This window comes from Rhincodon typus, chromosome 9 (genome assembly GCF_021869965.1).
Source record: "Rhincodon typus isolate 14 chromosome 9, sRhiTyp1.1, whole genome shotgun sequence".
Taxonomy (NCBI): Eukaryota; Metazoa; Chordata; class Chondrichthyes; order Orectolobiformes; family Rhincodontidae; genus Rhincodon; species Rhincodon typus.
This window is the reverse complement of record NC_063340.1, coordinates 67,750,189-67,768,512: the sequence shown is the minus strand read 5'-3', so window position 1 is coordinate 67,768,512 and position 18,324 is coordinate 67,750,189. Positions and strand designations below refer to the sequence as shown.

The 18,324-nt window shown below is 39.7% G+C and overlaps 1 protein-coding gene across 1 annotated transcript in view; it reads right to left on the bottom strand.

Annotated features, from left to right (window-relative positions):
- Positions 1-2,514: 2,514 nt before the first annotated feature.
- LOC109921860 (tetratricopeptide repeat protein 7A-like) overlaps positions 2,515-18,324 on the bottom strand; it is a 298,546-nt gene continuing 282,736 nt past the window's right edge. Inside the window, exon 20 of the mRNA XM_048601437.1 lies at positions 2,515-4,121. Coding sequence (XP_048457394.1) covers positions 3,900-4,121 — 222 coding nt within the window. The 3' untranslated portion in view covers positions 2,515-3,899. The remainder of the gene's footprint in view (positions 4,122-18,324) is intronic.

Genomic DNA, 18,324 nt, shown 5'->3' with positions numbered 1-18,324 from the left:
AGTATCTGGTGGCGACCTTTGCTCAGGATAATCGTTCTTGCTCCCTGTAATAAAGTGCCATTACGGTGGTCAGGTCTCACCGGGTCCAGAAAGGTTTCAGTTCTGGTTCTGATGGTCCTTCTGCTTCCCCCATCACCCCCAGCTGTTTTAGTTTTGCCAGGACCGGATCTTCTTGCATCCACAGTCTGATATCGTCAGCGGTGACCAGAAAGTTTAAAACCAGAATGGACTCTTCCAGGGAAGGCATCACCAATGGTGTACCTGCCAGCAGGAGGCAACTCAAGGCATTAGCTACTTGGCCTCTTGGAAGGTGTTCCAACTTGTAATTGTATGCACTTAGAATGACAGCCCAATGCTGAATTTGATTTGAAGATATGGGAGGCATGGCCTAGTCTTCTTTGAGTAGCCCTAGTAGGCGTTTGTGGTCTGTTACTATTACAAATTTATGTCCACAAACTATTGGTGGAACTTTCTCACACCAAAGATGACCGCCAAGTGTTCCTTCTCTATCTGGGCGTATTTGCGCTATGCATCAGCCAAACTCCAGGAAGCATATGCTAATGGATGTTCCTCTCCATTGGACCACCTATGAGTCAACACTACTCCAATACCATACAGGGAGGCATCGCATGTCAGCACCAGATCTCACTTGGAATTATAGTGTGCCAGCACCTTAGACAATTATAGCTGCTTCTTCATTTCCCTAAAGGCTACGTCTTGGCTATGAGACCATTTTCAAAGCTGACCCTTTTTCAATAGCAGATGCAAGGGTGCCAGGATGGAGGCCAGGTGACGTACGAACTTCTCATAATAATTCACCAACACAAGGAAAGACCTAAATTCCGGTACAGACATGGGAGCTGGGGCACCTTTGCTCGCTCTCACTTTATCTTCCAATGAGTGTAACCTGGTTTGTCGACTCTGAAGCCCGAGTAGTTCACTTTGAGTGCCTGGAACACATATTTTCCGTTCTAAGGCATATGCCCACCTTGAAGAAACGTCTAAGGATTATGCCCAAATTCTCTAAGTGCTTTTTATTGGTCTTCCCTGTTATTAGCACATCATCTAGATAAATGGTGATCTGGTAGACCTTGAAAATGCTCTCCATCATCTGCTGAAAAATTGCACAGGCTGACACTACCCCAAATGGCAGTCTCGTTTATTGGTACTTCAGGAATCCTCATCGAATCACAATTGCAGGTACACATGGCTCATGTCCGGCTTTGTGAAGGACATTCCCCCCCTCCCCTCCCTGCCAGCTTGTAAAAAATCCTCTATGTGAGGGACTGGGTATTTATCCAGCTGCAAGAAATGTTTTACCAATTATTTAAAATCCCCACAAAGGCGAACCGACCCCTCAGGCTTCACAATCAGAACAATTGGTGCTGCCGATTCTGCAAATTGCACTGGTCTGAAGATTCCTTCACTTTCTAGCCTCCTGATTTCCAACTTTACTTTTGCCCTTAAAGCAGACAGCACTGGGCAGGCCTTGCAGAATCATGGAATTACCTCCTGGTCAATATGCAGGGTGGCCTTGGCTCCTTTGATAGTCCCTAGACCTTCCTGAAAAACGTCCGGGTATTTAATTAGAACTTCACTCAGGCAGCTCCTTTCTATTTGGAAAATGTTGAGCCAGGCATGGTGAATCTTTCACAACCAATTTCGCCCCATGCCTTTTACTACAATCAGTAGTAAGTGAACCAGTTGCTTCTCATACGAGACCGGAACCAAAGTTGTACCCTTAATCTGTAAAGGTTCCCTGGTGTACGGTGTAAGCCGAGGTCTTACGCAAACTCAAGGGTTGAAGTCCAGGACGAATTTTGTCGAAAACTGATTCTGCAATCACTGATACAGCCGCACTGGTTTCAACCTCCATTAGAACGCTAGCCAGATGTATATTTTGATTGGTTCTGATTCGGATGTTGCCAAGCAATTTAACTGCTCTAAGCCAGGTGTAGGTAGGCTTTTAAGGATGTGCACTCTCCCAGATACCAGCCTATGAGTTCTCTTACTCAATTTAGAACTGGTGGGACTCTTTTGCTGACTTGAGTTTGCATACCAGCAGCAACTACAATGGCTTGCCAGCCCAGCTCTGAAGAAAATTTTAACCGTTTGGCCAAGACTTGGCTTTGTTTTGGGGTTTTGCTGTGAGCTGACCTTGAGTCCATCTGTTCAGGATATGGCCTGAGTGTGGCTATGCAATTGCCTTCAGTCAAGTGGTATTCCCCAAGCTCAGTCAGACTAGTGAGGATGTCCACTTCCATCGGAATACCCTGTAACTCATATGCTCCACTTGCCGCATTTTCCAACAATAAAACCAGTTGCAGAGCATGTTTGAAGTCCAGTTGGGCTTCAGCCAGTAGGCGCTTTTGCATGGTTACATCGTTAATCCCACATACCAAACAGTTTCTCAGCATCTCATTAAGGGTTAAACCAAAGTCATGAGCCTCTGCCAGTCATCTTAACCTTGTCAAAAATCCCGACATGGATTTCCATGGTTCTTGAACTGCTGAGTAAAACCGATAGCATCTCAGAATTAAAGGATGCTTAGGGTCATAATATTCCTTAACTAAATCCATCAACTCTTGAAAGGTTTTAGTATCTGGTGCCTGAGAAAATGTTAGGCTCCTAACAATCCAAAAAGCCGCAGGTCCACAAGCTGTCAGGAGAATGAGTCATTGCTTTCCATCTTCTCCAATGTCATTTGCTCAAAAAAAAGCATTCTTTCCACATACTGGGCCCAGTCTTTGATGGGAGGATCGAAAGAGTCAAGTTTCCCAAATAATAGCTTGAGGCCAGAAATGCTCACCCCAATTCAAAGATGATTGTTGCAAGTGAAATTCTTCAGGAGCATAGTTTTTCTCTCATTGTCACTGTAAGAACTTCACAGGGGCTGGTATCCCGTCAGCACCCATCATTGACATGTGCATAATACACACTGGTCCCGCTTCCTCAGAGTCAGCTCTCAGAGTGAACAGAACCTCGGATACCGCTGTTTATATCTGTCAGCCAGGGCTCCCTGATTGGATCAGATTAACAGCCTAAATCAGGGAACTCATATTCTAAGATGCCCATCTGGCTGTTCTCATTACAATCACTACAAGATACTGGATATTGGCTGCTGTAAAATAAAAGATGATTGAATTATACAATAAATACAAGTCACAGCTGAAGTACTGAACAGCTGAACAAAAGGCTCAGCAATAGGGACAACACATTTAAATAATGATTAGACAAATAGACACATGTCAATATTACAGTAGAAAATGCGATGTCTCATGAAACTGTTCGTGTGGAAAATACGCAGCAAGAAAATCTTTTTTTGAAACTAAAAATTCCTGAGGATCTTGGATAAATTGACAAATTTAATGGAGAATTCTCTGAGTTAACCTGCAGTGATTTACCTAAAATTATTAATAATGATTACATCATGCAGCAAGACAGTCCCTGATAACTCTCTCAATAAAGGTCTGATCTCCAGTGCAGCGAGAAGAGAATAAGAACAGTAATACTGCAATGTACATGCTATTTGAGGGCAGCTCATCTCAGTTCCTTCATGCAGTAAATAGTCACAGGCTATTCTGGAAAAGTGCCACTGCATCTGCTGTAGAATAATGATACCTTGCTCTGGATACTATTCTGTGTAATGTACAGGCTCCACAAATGTCTCACAATGTGTCTCACATGGTTTCATTAGCACTGCTGTGAATGGAAAATCTCTGCCCGATCCGAGTAGGAGCTAGAGGACATGAAGGAGGCCATTGTGAACTTGCAGTGAAAAGAAAACTGGCTAAAGGAGCTTGACTTGATTGTCCTGGATATTTGGCAAATGAATTCTGCTCAATGAGTCAGCAAATTAAATCTTTGGGAAATACACAACTTGACCCACATGATAGATCTCAAAGCTCTCTCGGTATGACGGTGAACGGAACAATGGGACTGCTGGCTTCCAGCTCTAATGCGGTAAGAAAATATTCTGCAGCGTCTTCATTTTTCCCTTGGTCTTGTAGCACCTCCCCCAAGCTGTTCCAGGCCTCGTGGGATGTCGACTGAGCCTGAACAGCATCTCTCAGAAACTTCTCTGCCAAACTATTCCGGCCCATTTTGTGCAGTGTCCTTCCCTATAAAAGAATAAAACACAAAGATCACAGCTTTATGCAGAGAATTAACATACATTATAATGCACAGCAGAAGAAAATAGAAACCATGAATTTAGAAAAGGAAGTACTTCCATTAATGGAGCATCTTTCATGACCTCTGGACATTTCATTTCACTCTGCTGTTAATAAATTATGTTTGAAGGCTTGAAACATGTAGGCCAATACAGCAGCTATTTATGCATGCAAGTTCTCACAAAGAGCAGGATGTTAAAAGATCTGTGTTTGGTAGACCATGGCAGCAGACCTCCATTGTCTACCATGGGATGTTTCACTGTGATACTGACAGATTCTTGGGAAGGGAGAAGGGAATTTGAATCAGAACAAATGGTTTGGGTGCAGGGAAATTAAAATCTTAAAGTTCAGGACTGTGGCCCTAAAACCATGCATTTCCATTTTTAACTGAGGTGAGAAGGTGGGTGCGAGTCTGCACTTGTCATGCCTCACGAGGGTAACTGGAGTTCAAGCCCACACCCCCAGTTCTGGAGTCATTAAAAAAAAAGTTAAAGATTTTAAAAGGTACACAAAAAATCCCAAAGTACACAAAAATTCAGACCCTGGTTAACAGAAATCATGGAGCAGGTTTCTATACTTAACAAAATTACCATTTATTACAAGTACTCAGATTCAAGCTACAGATAAACAATTTTACATTGGTAAATAATTAATTAAAATTCTAAACCCTCTTATAAATTCCCTCATACACAACATTGAAAGAAGGGAAAAACAGGGGTGTTATGGATAGAACTAAAGACTGGGAAAGCAGTTTAATGGTACCCGAGATGATTCACATGATTCTTGTGCTGCAGAATGCTGCTTCTCAATCTCCCTTTATTGGAGGTTTTCACTGGTTTGCAGGAGGTTCAGAGTAACTGATTCACTTATAAAAGGCCACTGACTATTCAAGTAAAAGTCACAACTTACAACAACTGCTAAAGGAAAGACAAGTCGGTTAACTTCAGGCTTAAAGTGACTTTTACTAGAGAGAACAGAGGTAGATCCTAAGTTGTAGGAGACCTGATGATTTCTCTGTATCTTGTTCACAGATCCAAGCTGTTCAGTTTTCTGAGACTAGTCTCATAGTTGTTACCATACAAAAGCCTTTGTCATCAATTACTGGATACTAGTCTACAGCCCAAACAGCTACTTGCACCAACTAAAAATCTCTATGTCCAAAAGTCTTCAGCTCCAGTTCGTCTGCAATCTACATTGGTTGAACAAGCAGCTGTGTAAGCAATGCTTGCAACAAGTGTCAGGTTACTTGCTTTCAAAATATCCAGCATCCTTAGTTTCTAAAACAGATACTTTTCTGATTTCAGGCCACAATTAAAAATACAGGGAAAAAATGATCTTTACACACTTTAGATATTATAATAAGGCAGCAAGACTACTTCTATTCATCAGCAAAGTGATGGGAGGTGTTGACGACAATGATACAGCTTTCACCCAAATATGGACGAATGAGCTGACTTCCAGAGAATGATTACTGATAAAATTAAGGTAACATCTGACAGAGTGTAAAACTTTTCAATTGGGATCAGGAGAAAATGTCAACAATTGGAGACATACCTAACACAAAGGAAGATAGTTGAGATTTGTTAGAGGTTAATAATCTCAACTTTATAAGTTTCGAAAGTTTGTGTCCTTGATAGATTTCTAGATATTAAAAATATCAAGGGATATGGGGACAGTGCAGGAAAATGGCACTGAGGTAGAATATCAGCCATGCTCTAGTTGAATGACAGGGCAGATTGAAGAGGCTGAAAGACCACTCAGTTTCCTATTTCCTGTGTTCCTATTCTTCTATGATTGCACAGTGATCAGCTCTACTTGCAAGTCCCGACTTGTGCGGTAAGGCATAAATAACATCAGGGTGCAAGCTGATACATGACAAGTGACATTAACCGTAATAAGTATCATTCAATCATCATTTCCAACAAGAGAAAATCTAACTATGTCCCTCGACATTCATCATCCATCAACAATAATCTGTGATGAGGACGAGGGATTACCATTGATTCGAACCTTAACTGCATGAGCCGTATAAATACTGTGGTTCAAGAGCAGGTCAGAGGCAGGGAATTCAATGGTGAATGATTTGCTCCTTGACTTTCCGAGCCTTTTCCAACATCTACAGGCACAATCAGGAGCATGATGGAAATCATGGAATACTCACCATTTGCCTGGATGAATGCTGCTCCAACAACATTTAAGAAGTTCAACATAACTTAGCACAAAGCAACATCTTGATCACCATCCCAGATACCAGGTTAAACATTCATTCCCTCTACCTTGATCATGGCTACAATGGGTACCATATTTAAAATACACTGGAGCAACCTGGCAGGGTTTCTTCAAAGTACCAAACTGGAACCTTTATTGCCTATGTCAACGGCTCCAAGGACATGGGAATGTCACCACTTTCAAGTTCCCTTCCAAGTCACACACCATCCTGACTTTAAAGTATATGGGCATTTCTTTACCAACAAAATCCCATAATTCCTGATCAAACAGCATACAAGAGTAGCTTTATCATATAGCTAATGATTTAAGAAAGTATTTCACCACAATATGTTAAAAGGCAAATAGGGATGGGCAGTAAATTCTGGGCTTACCAGCTACACCCACAGAAAAGTCAAGAACTCTCACAAATGAAACTCTCTCATTCTATGAAGCCGCAGAGACTTCAGGGTGGTGGATTCAATCCAACATTCTTAGCTTCAAAACAGCAGCCTACAGTGGCATGCGTACATTTCCAAAATACAACAGGAATGAGTCACTCTATTTGGACATGCATAATCTGATTCTACAGAGCAGTAATTCACTACTGTAATTTCAAACCTTCAACCTTTCACAGTTGAAGCAAAGTTGGGTTTCACATAACTCTCTCCCTTTATAAGTGAGTTTTGTTAATATTCCCCATTTATCCTTCCTTTCTACCAGGCTGGGAGATTTCATTAACCAACTAATGCAATAAAATTTATTGACCAGTTATGGTCCTCTAAATTTGATCAAGTTGTAAGCTTGGTGATTTATCATGGTGCAAGTAACATCTGTGTGCTTAACTCCACTTCTAGTCATTTATGATTTACTTATTTGCAATTTGTGATTATTTATCATCTATTACAACTCTTCTCTGTCCTGCTGACTAGTCTCTCAAAGGTCTATAGGAACAGGAATAAGCATTCAGCCTCTTGAATTGTTCTGCATTCAGTTCAGGCACAGTGGTTGTATCACTGGAATAGTCATCCAGAGGCCTATACTAAAGTCACAGGCAGAATTTCAATTCCAGGATCGGGTCCTTGTTGCCATGCTAATTTCCGGGCCCAGTCCACGTTGCTTCACCGCAAATCAACTTAATCAGGCCAGAGACAAGTCGGCTGACCGTTTCACAACAATGGGCACAGGCAAGAGGTGGGGAAAACAGGAAGCACCAAATTTGATTTACAAGGCAAGCAGCATTCTGAGTAACCTCAAAAATAGAAGGTAGACCGATATCACCACCACCACCCTGCAAGTTCCCCTCCAAGCCACTCACCATCCTAACTTGGAAATATATTATTGTTCCTTCAGTATCATTGAGCCAAAATCCTGGAATTCCCTCCCTAATGGCATTGTGGATCTTCCTAGAGAACATGGGCTGCAGTGGTTCAAGAAGGCAGTTCACCAACATCTTCTCAAAGGCAACTAAACGTTGGCCCAGCCAGTGATGCCTGCACCACTAGAGTGAATTTTACAAAAAATCCATGACCTCTCAAGTCTTTTAGGACAAAGACAGCAAGTGCATGGGGACATGCACACAATCCTGATTACTAATTATACCATTACTGGGTCAAAATCCTGGAATTTACCCCACAAGGGCAGTATGGGGGCACCTACACTATCCTTTATCATTGTAAGTGTTGCAATTAAATCATTTCTCAATTTATTAAACTCCAGTGAATATGTGTCCTTGTAATTTAACACATTAGGTTGATTTGTGCTATACTTCCTCAGGTTTGGTGTCCAGAACTGAATATTCCAGACAGCCTCTGTACAACTGAAGCATCACTTTCACACCTTCATTCCAACCACCTTGAAATAAAGGCTAACATTTCATTTGCTTTTTTGATTACTTTTTGTACTCGAACACTGGACTTATATGCTGTGTGTACTGGGATATATCAGTGAATTCTTCCGCTCCTCGACAATTTCTCATTTCTTGTCGCAAAAATTATATTTGGGTTTATCTCTTTCAGATCCATAGTGAATCATCTCAGACTTCCCCACTTCAAACCTTATTTGTAATAGTTTTGCACATTTGTTTTGTCTTTCTATGTCCCTTTGTGATTTCCATTTCTCATCCACATGACCTACTGAGTCTCCCAACATAATGTCACCTGCAAGCATGGAAATATATTTATTTTGTCTATCACTTAACTCATTCATTTTGTGATTATTTTCCCATTTAATTTAGATTTCATTTCATTTAAGATGCATTTCATTCTCGCTGAAAATCAGTTAATATAATTGAATATCTAAAATTAAGTTGGGCCACTTCACAATACTCCTTTGTAAGCTGATTTTCCATTGCACATGACCCATGCTACTTTGAATTGTTCTTGCCCAGTGGTGATCATAAAGTAAGGTTGGCTGAAGGTTATTTTTCAAAAGACAGATTTTTTTATTACAGGATGTTCCCAACAGTTAACCTTGGAACTCTGCTATACTTGCTATTGAATTTCTGTCTCTGCTTCAGCTTGTTTCAAGAGTTGGTGACATGGCTCTTTACTCAATCTAATGGCATTTATACCACATTGATTAAGATGTTTACAAGCATGAAAGAGTTTTAATCTGACAAACTGAATACCTTTTGCTATGAGCAACCATCATGCTAGATTCACAGGGTTAACTATTTTTAATTTGCTCTCAAATTAATTAGATTTCAGTTCAAAACCTTGTAATAGTACATTTTACTGCTCTGGTAGCAGTTCCATTTACCAAAATAAATAAAAATCTTGTAGTTTCTCTACACTGACAAGCTGAGAAAGTATACAATGAACCTAAACGTGGTATTACCTATTTTGTGATTTCTCATATTCATCTCAAGCAGGAGCTCCATAACCAAATGCAAAGCCAGAGGAGAATTTCATCACATTGGTCGGGGGTGGGTTTAAACCCATGTCTCATGTGTAAGAGGATATCCTACCACTCCTGTCAAACAACAGAAGGCCTGATTGGTCTATTGAACCACTGGATTACAAGTCATAGCTTTTTGGATTGATAGACTGTCAGCTCAATTGGCAGACTGGGTTTTTTTTTCTTTATTCATTCACGGGATGAGGGCATCACTGGCTAGGCAGCATTTATTGCCCATCTCTAATTGCCCAGATGGCTGTTAAGAGTCAACCACATTGCTGTGGATCTGGAGTCACATGTAGGCCAAACCAGGTAAGGATGGCAGTTTCCTTCCCTAAAGGACATTAGTGGACCAGATGGGTTTTTTCGTCAATCGACAATGGACGCATGGTCATCATTAGATTCTTAATTCCAGATATTTTTTGAATTCAAATTCCACCATCTGCCATGGCAGGATTTGAACCCGGGTCCCCAGAATGTTGTCTAGGTTTCTGGATTAGCAGTCCAGCGATAATACCAGTAGGTCATCGCCCTCGGTTATATTGATTTAAATTTTAAATTTTATTTGCTCAATCTGGACAGAATTTTTTGATCATTCCAGGGTAGAGGTTCTGCCATGGGTGTAACTTACAAAGGCATGAAATGTTTAAGATTGTAGCTAATAGTGCTATCTTTGTTCAGTACTACATACTCCAAAATGCGATGGTAACTACAGTTTAGCTTCAAATTGCTGGTTTATTGTTGAAAGAAAAAGTTACAGAAACATTCAAAGTTAAAACATTCAGTTCAGGCAACGCAGGTAAAACTGAAACTATTACATGGTTTAAATTCTTGCCCTGTCTTTACCTCTTCCCTCTTGCTTGCAACAACCACAATGGCCTCTCAGTTTAGAGTCAGTTAAACCTCAAACCATTCAAGCACAGTCAGATCTGAGTAGGGGCCAAGGGTGGGAGTTGAACTTTGGAAGCACAGGAATGCAGCATTCTAGCCAGCTCAGCCCCCCTCCCAGACTACAAATAACGGTACGTCATACCCAATAAACAAACCACTGCCAAGGTTAGAACACGAGAAACAGTGAGGCCTTTGAGCAATGCAGGATCTTTTGCTAGAAGCCTGCTGAACTGAACAAAGCATTTTCAAGACCATTTCTGAAAGGAAATCACTGAAATTCATTGAAATGTGTGATTTGAGAGGACTGTGGTATTCCACACAAGTTAACTAATTATCTACCTTTCTGCTAGAACACTAGACAAAGAAATTTTTAAAAAGTACTGAAGATATGAATGGAAGTGCTGGAATTACACATACAGGTCAATCAGAGTCCAAAAGAGAAACATAGGTTAACATTTCAGATAATGCTTCCAGATTAACTGTAAAACACAGCAGCAGGAGTCAGAGAAGCCTCAGCAGGAGTCAGTCGGGTATATTTCCATTTCAGTTTTGGTGTGATACTGTTGGGTGGAGAGTCAATGTGAACAACAATTGCTGTTTTCTTTATACTCTCAATCAATTTAATGGTGTGTTCAAATTAGTTCGTCTGTCTCCCAATACGTAAAGAAACGCAGTTCCAGGGAAATAACAGGATCTGAACACAGCTTCTAACTGCACCTCAATCTCACAGTTTACACTTGCCTGCAAAGCTTCCCTCACTTTTTAAACACAAATTGGTTTTTAGCTATTCATCAGGTTCTTGGGACTTTATTTTACTACACTGACAGAAAATTGTTGTTGTTTAGAACTAGTGCTTTGTTTTTCAATTTTTTTTTGCCCGTTTGCTCATTGACAAATACATTTTCTATTATGTCATTTTCCTTCTGATTCCCAACTGTGGTTCAACTGGATAAACAACAGTGCTACTTACTGAGAGGGCCTGTAGATGGTTCCTCTCCCAAAATACTTCCAAAGCCTTCTGCCAGAAGCTGTGAGCCTCTTCTTTTTTGATTTTGTCAATCCAAATCTGTATATGGCTGACTGGACAATAAATGGCTCCCAAATAGAATAAGGCATTTTGTAACAATTGCACTTAAATGTATTCTCTTCTTTATTTTTGTACTTATTCCAGAGAGTTTGAGAATAAAATCAGGCAATCATACAGCAGCAATTTGAGTGACTATTCAGGTGTGACATCCCTAACATGTAGTGGTCATTAGCTGAATTAGACATAATCAGATTGAGAATGAAACAAGGACTGAAACTATGTTTAGGCTGTGTTAGAATAGCGACATGCAACCTAGGTGTTACAACAGCACTACAACTAATTACTTTGAAATAGAAGCAACGCTTACCATCCTAGAAGAGATAGCCAATATACTACTTCTCCTGAAATAAGAACAGTAAGAGACACTCAGCAGGTCTGGCAGCATCTGCGAAGAAATGTTCTCCGCAGATGCTGGCAAACTTCTAAATTTCTCCAGATCTTAGCTTTACAACATCCCAGTACTTTGCTTTTATATTTCTTGTCCTGCATGATTGCCAGTTATGCTAAGGATTTGTTTCTGATATTGCATGAAGACTAGGGACACTTCTGTATAGAGAAGATACACAAGCAAGTAGGAACAGAGCAGGGGATGCTAGCAAATTTCTGGAATGCTAAAAATTGGGACTCTTAAGCAGTATTAGAAACAAGGTCAAATTTCCTGCACATAAATTCTGAGATGGGAATAACACACTAATTCCCAAATGACAATTCAAGCTAACTATGGTTGGCAGAGAGAAAGGAGAAAAAGGGTCGCTTCAGCAACGCAAGCTTGATGAGAGGGGTGAGGGTTCAACCTTCAGAATTAGTGTTGAGACTTTGCTTTGTATGTCTATAACTAATCTATGCTTTGCAAATAATTATAAATAAATGAATTACAGGAGCATCTTTGCCCTCCAATAAATACATTCCTCAAGCCACATTACAAAATGTGGTTGGTAAATCTTTTTTTATTATGTCTTACCCACAGACTGATTATTCAAATACAATATTCATGATTATTCAAATACAATATTCATGATTTCGGGAAAATACATTAGATCAAGTGCAAATCCAATTTCCCTTCCAATATCAGGTCATGAGAGTGTTCCAAAATATCACACTGTACTGTGTTCAGTTAGCCCAGGCATTGTTACAATTTGTATACTAAAACCATGATGTGGAGATGTTGGTGTTGGACTGGTGATGAAGGAGCAGCACTCCAAAAGCTTTTGTGATGTTAAATAAACCTGTTGGACTATAACCTGGTGTCGTGTGAATTCTGACTTTATACTAAAATCAACCATGTTCACTTTCTCTCACACAATTTTAGAAGTCCAATATTAAACATTGTCTTCACTATAAGCCTACCAACTCTTACAGCTCCCTTGACTACACTTTCTCACCTACTCAATTTCCTGCACTTCTGCTCTCACTCCTTGCCCTTCCTTCCAAAACTGCAGCAAAGTTCCCTATTCCTTCATAGATACGCCAGACCAGCTGAGTGTCTCATACTGTTCTTATTTCAGGACAAGTAGTAGATTGGCCATCTCTTCCAGGATGGCAAGCTTTACTTCTATTTCAAAGCAACTAGTTGTAGTGCTGTTGTAACACTCAGGCTGCCTGTCACTATTCTAACACAGCCTAAACATAGTTTCAGTCCTTGTTTCATTCTCAATTTGGGTCATGTCTAATGGAGGTAATGACAGCTACGTGTTAGAGATGTCATAACTGAATAATCACTCATATTGCTGTTGTAATAACTTCCTGATTTAATTTCCAAACTCTCTGGAATAAGTATAAAATAAAGAAGAGAACACATTCAAGTGTAATTGTTACAAAATAAAACAAAACTGCGGATGCTGGAAATCAGAAGCAAAAATAGAAATTGCTGGAAAAACTCAGGTCTGGCAGCATCTGTGGACAGAAATCAGAGTTAACATTTTGGACCCAAAATGTTAACTCTGATTTTTCTCCAAAGATGCTGCCAGACCTGCTGAGTTTATCCAGCAATTTCTGTTTTTGTTTGCAATTGTTACAAAATGCCTTGCTCTATTTGGGAGCCATTTATTGTCCAGTTAGCTATGTACAGATGCCACACAGATTAGGGTTGATAAAATCAAAAGGAAATAGCTCATTCTTGGATGTTCCTCACAGCTTCTGACAGGAAGCTTTGGGAATGTCTTAGGAGGGCAACGACCTACAAGCTCTCTCAGTAAGTAGCACTATTGTTTATCCAGTTAAACCACAGTTGGGAATCAGAAGGAAAATGACATAATAGAAAATACATGTGGCAGTGGGTCAGTGCATTTGTCACCTTGTCCCCTTCCACAGAATCTTTCTATGTAATTGCAGGATATGAAATATCTAAACATTTACCACCCCTTTCCTCAGCATTCAATGCTCCAAACTTTTTTTCATTTCAAAAATATACTTTATTCATAAAATATCTCCATATACATACATAGTCACTAGAACAGCTCGGTTCTGTACAGTAGTATATGAAGAAATAAACAAATATTAGAACCGAAAGAACTGCAAATGCTGTAAATCAGAAACAAAAGCAGAAATTGCTGGAAAAGCTCAGCAGGTCTGGCAGTATCTGTGAACAGATATCAGAGTTAATGTTTTGGGTCTTCAAAACATTAACACTAATTTTTCTTCACAGATGCTGCCAGACCTTCTGAGCTTTTCCAGCAATTCTGCTTTTGAAACAAACATCAGAGTATGACTCTACCCAGTAAACAAACCAAAGGCATCTCTTACTTGTACAAGACTATATTTGCGTACGTTTGAGGCATTGGGAGGGTCCAATAACTGAACGGACCCCCATTTAACTTTGGCAGAAAGACCTTAGACGGGGGTCTTTCTCCACTGTGCCTTGGTGACAGGTGCTCAAGCTTCACTACATCCCTCAGCATGTAGTCCTGGACCTTGGAATGTGCCAGTCTGCAACACTCGGTCGCTCTAAACACGCTTTCTAGATGAAGCAGTGACATACTTGTATTTTTTCAAATTAGTAAATTGTATTCCCTGCTCAAAAAGCAGTCTCATGTACAAAATAGGTGACTGATTTATATAGCATCTCACTTCCATCTGCCATGATCCCCAATCATGCAGTTGCTTACCATTTCAATTCAACCCCTTGCTGTCACATTTATACTCTGTCCTTGCCCTGATGCAGTGCTCAAGTGAAGCTCATTGCAAAGTTTCAGGAACAACACTCCATATACCAATTAGTCATTTGGCAGCCTTCTACACTTAACACGGAGATCAAGAATTTCAATTTGTAAAAACCGAAAGAACTGCAGATGCTGTAAATCAGGAACAAAAACAAAGTTGCTGGAAAAGCTCAGCTGATCTGGCAGCATTTGTGAAGGAGAAAAACAGAGTTAACATTTCGGTTCCAGTGACTCTTCCTCAGAACTGGGTTGTGAGTACAACCCAGTACAATTCCAATTTGTCCCTCATTTAGATTATTTTTTGCCACAGTGAGGCTTAATGTTTTTCATATTTCTGACTTCAGACTGAGCTGTTCATTATTCACGCTCACTTTGGAAAACTCTTTTCTTTTCTACAATCATTACCACTCCCTTTGCTTTTTGTTCCATGACATTTTTGCAATTTTATCTCTTCTGCTATCTACTCTATCCCAGACTTTCTCTTTTAATCTTTTTTCTTCGCTTTCAACAGCATAAAATCAATCATATTTCTATTTTCCTCCATTCTAAAGAAGTCAGAATCAACTAGAAACTGTAAATCTGTTTCTCTCTATACAGATGGAGTCAGAGCTGCTGGGTATTTTCAGCACTTTCTGTTTTAATCCAGATTTCCAACATCTGCAGTATTTTACTTTTATTGAAATGTGTCTCTGGGACTGTCCTATATGAGATAGCACAAATTAATTCCCCTATCATGGACTCTTCTCAAAGCATTCAATTTCTTAAAAAGAGAACCAATCAGCTGATCTCCAAAAACAAAGCAAAAGTATGCAAATTTCATCGAGGATACTGTATGTAATGAAATTCAAAGCTATTATTTTAACATTAACAATGTATGTTATTTAATGCAGCAGCTTCAGCTGACAGGTGGTGTACTCACAACCCAGCTCCACAACCATTTACCTCCCACGATATCTGATCAAATGTCTTTTCTTATGCTGGTACCCTTCAAACTTGTTTGAGGAAAATACTATACAACTCTTGATTTGTTGCAGAGGTTAATTGTTGCTGAAAGTCCACTCTACTAATGATATTTCTGATTACTCTCACGGCTGATTTGTCAACCAATGGAAATGAAATCGTTACACTCTCAAAGTTCTTTGTAATTTTGAAAACTGTTATTAGCTTCCTTCTTTCCAGTAATAAAAGTTCAATTTTTTTCAAACTACAAGTAGCCAGTGGAATGTGAAAGGCCACATGTGAACAGAGTTCAGCTTCAGTGGGGTGATTGCGACCAAGTATTTTACTGCACTTGTTTTTCAATCTGTTTTCAATTTTAGTTCTTCAATACAAGGGACATTTTAGGAACTACTTGTTTAGTGCCTTAACTGTGAGCCAGCTTGTAGCAGTAATAGATAATTGGTTACAGAACAGATGCGAATTTCTGTTCTTAGATCGTTTTTTTAAACAAGAATAAGAAATAGGAACAGCAATAGGCCATTCAGCCCCTTGAGTATGTCTCACTAACCAATAAGATTACGGTTGATCTTGTAGCTCAGATACACATTCCCAGACAACCTTGTTATCCCTTGATTCTCATTCTGTCCAAAAATCTGTCAAACTGACCATGAATATACTCAACAATTCCATCCACAACCCTAAGTGGCACAGAATTCCTAAAGTTTACAACATTATGTATGAATAAATTCCTCTTCATCTCAGCCATACATTCTAAGGCTGTGATGACTAGTTCTAGGGTTCATAGCCAGAAGAAACATCTGCCCAGCAGCCACCATATCAAGCTCCTCAAACATTTTAAGTGTTTCAATTAGATCACCTCCCATCCTTCTAAATCCCAGAGAACACAGAAGGTTTCAGTGTATTCATTCTCTTTTCAAAAGATAACACCCTCAATGAGTCGCCTAAGAAATCAGTCTGCCATTTTAAAATTATTTTCCTTGTTTGTTAACTTGTTTCATTTAGCATTATGTACCTAATATACAATTGGTTGCAAATATACCTTCTGTATCTTTTTCTTTCAAACGTCAACTCATAACCAAACAAACCCTACACTAGTGATTGAGCAGTCCACCAGGAGAGGGACAATCTGTGCCCTAAATTAGCAATTTTCACATTCCGTTGTGCTGCTTCAACCTACACAAAAAAAAACTCCTTTTAGTTTTACATAAAGCTGACACCTCAAGTCCACCCTGTTCAGGCAGATTCCACAAGCTTATCCTTGGAATCAGTCTATGAACCTTCATTTCATTCCTTCTGAAGCTACTATATCCCTCCTTAGGCAAGGAGGCAAAACTATACACAGTATTGCAGATGTAGTGTGATGTAAGATGTGAAATTTATATATTTTAATATTTAGTTTTGAGTTTGGACTTTTGAATTTGAACTGGTGGCATGTGAGTTTTCTGGATGCCCAAAAGGGTTTAATGTTTAACTTGTAAGTACTTTTGTAGCCATGGTGAATTCCTTAAAAACACTTTAAAAGACTTCCTGGAGAGTACTCAGTTTTTGTTGACATTGGGAGACTTTACAGAGAACAATGTATACAGCAGTTGTGCATTACGCTTCCATACAAAAAGATTTGGGAACTTTTTTTGGGATTAAGGGAAATACCATAGCTTGAGGGGAGAAAAAAGCTTTTTTTAGTTTCAGTTTGGGCTGTTCTGCAAGTTTTTTAGCTGAAGTTGGATGTGTAAAGCAGTTGATCTGGAGAAAGAAAGAAAACAGTTCAGAGTTGTTTAAAAAAAAAGGATTACCTCAGTGTAAGGAGTTTAGTCTACATGATATGTACTGGAAATGTTTGGCAAAACTCTGAAAAAGTTTGCGTTTATTTACATGACAAATCAAGAAACAGGCTATCAGATCTTTGTGACTGGGAATTGAAGCTACAACTAAGTCATAAACTACATGGGACAGAGATGAGAATTCTCTCCGATGTTTGAGAACTGTAATGGGATGCTGGAGTTGGGGTGAATATTTACCAACTGTTTCAGAATCTTTACATGTGTATTATATGTTAAAGTTTAGTTTATTCTATTTTTCATATTCTATTTTCTATTCTATCATTCATTGAGAGAGCACTTCATTAAAACCATAGCAGAAACAAAATATGATCTATCAAGCCAGAATTCAGCCTGAGATCTAACTTGTCTCGTAATAGCATCAGTTAGTCTCACCTTGCACTGTTATACTATAATGCTTTTCTAATGAAAGTTAACACAGTTTGTCTTTGTTTGCTGTAGCTGTTGCATGTTAACTCTCTTTTATTTACATACAAAAAACATCTAGATCTCTGAATATCAACACTTTCCACTCACTTTCTCCTTTAAAAATATATACTTTTCTTACCAAATTGGATAACTTGACATAATATCCCATCTCTCAGTCATGCCTACTAATTTATCTTGTCTAAATCTCTTTGTGTCCACCTCTCAGTTACTTCTCTACGTGACTTTGCAATAATTCCACCTGAGGAGTAAAGTTGTAGCAGCCTTACTGTTGGTTTTCAGGATATGGTAATCGTAGTGCAAAGTCTTCAAATCCTGAGATAACGAAGTGTAGAGCTGGATGAACACAGCAGGCCAAGCAGCATCAGAGGAGCAGGAAAGCTGACGTTTCGGGTCTAGACCCTTCTTCAGAAATGGGGGAGGGGAACGGGATTCTGAAATAAATAGGAAGAGAGGGGGAGGCGGATAGAAGATAGATGAAGGAGAAGATAGGTGGAGAGGAGACAGACAATTCAAAGATGCGGGGCTGGCGCCAGTAAAGGTGAGTGTAGGTGGGGAGTTAGGGAGGGGATAGGTCAGTCCAGGGAGGACGGAGAGGTCAAGGATGAGACTGGGAGGTAGGAGATGGGGGTGGGGCTTGAGGTGGGAGAAGGGGATAGGTGGGAGGAAGGATAGGTTAGGGAGGCGGG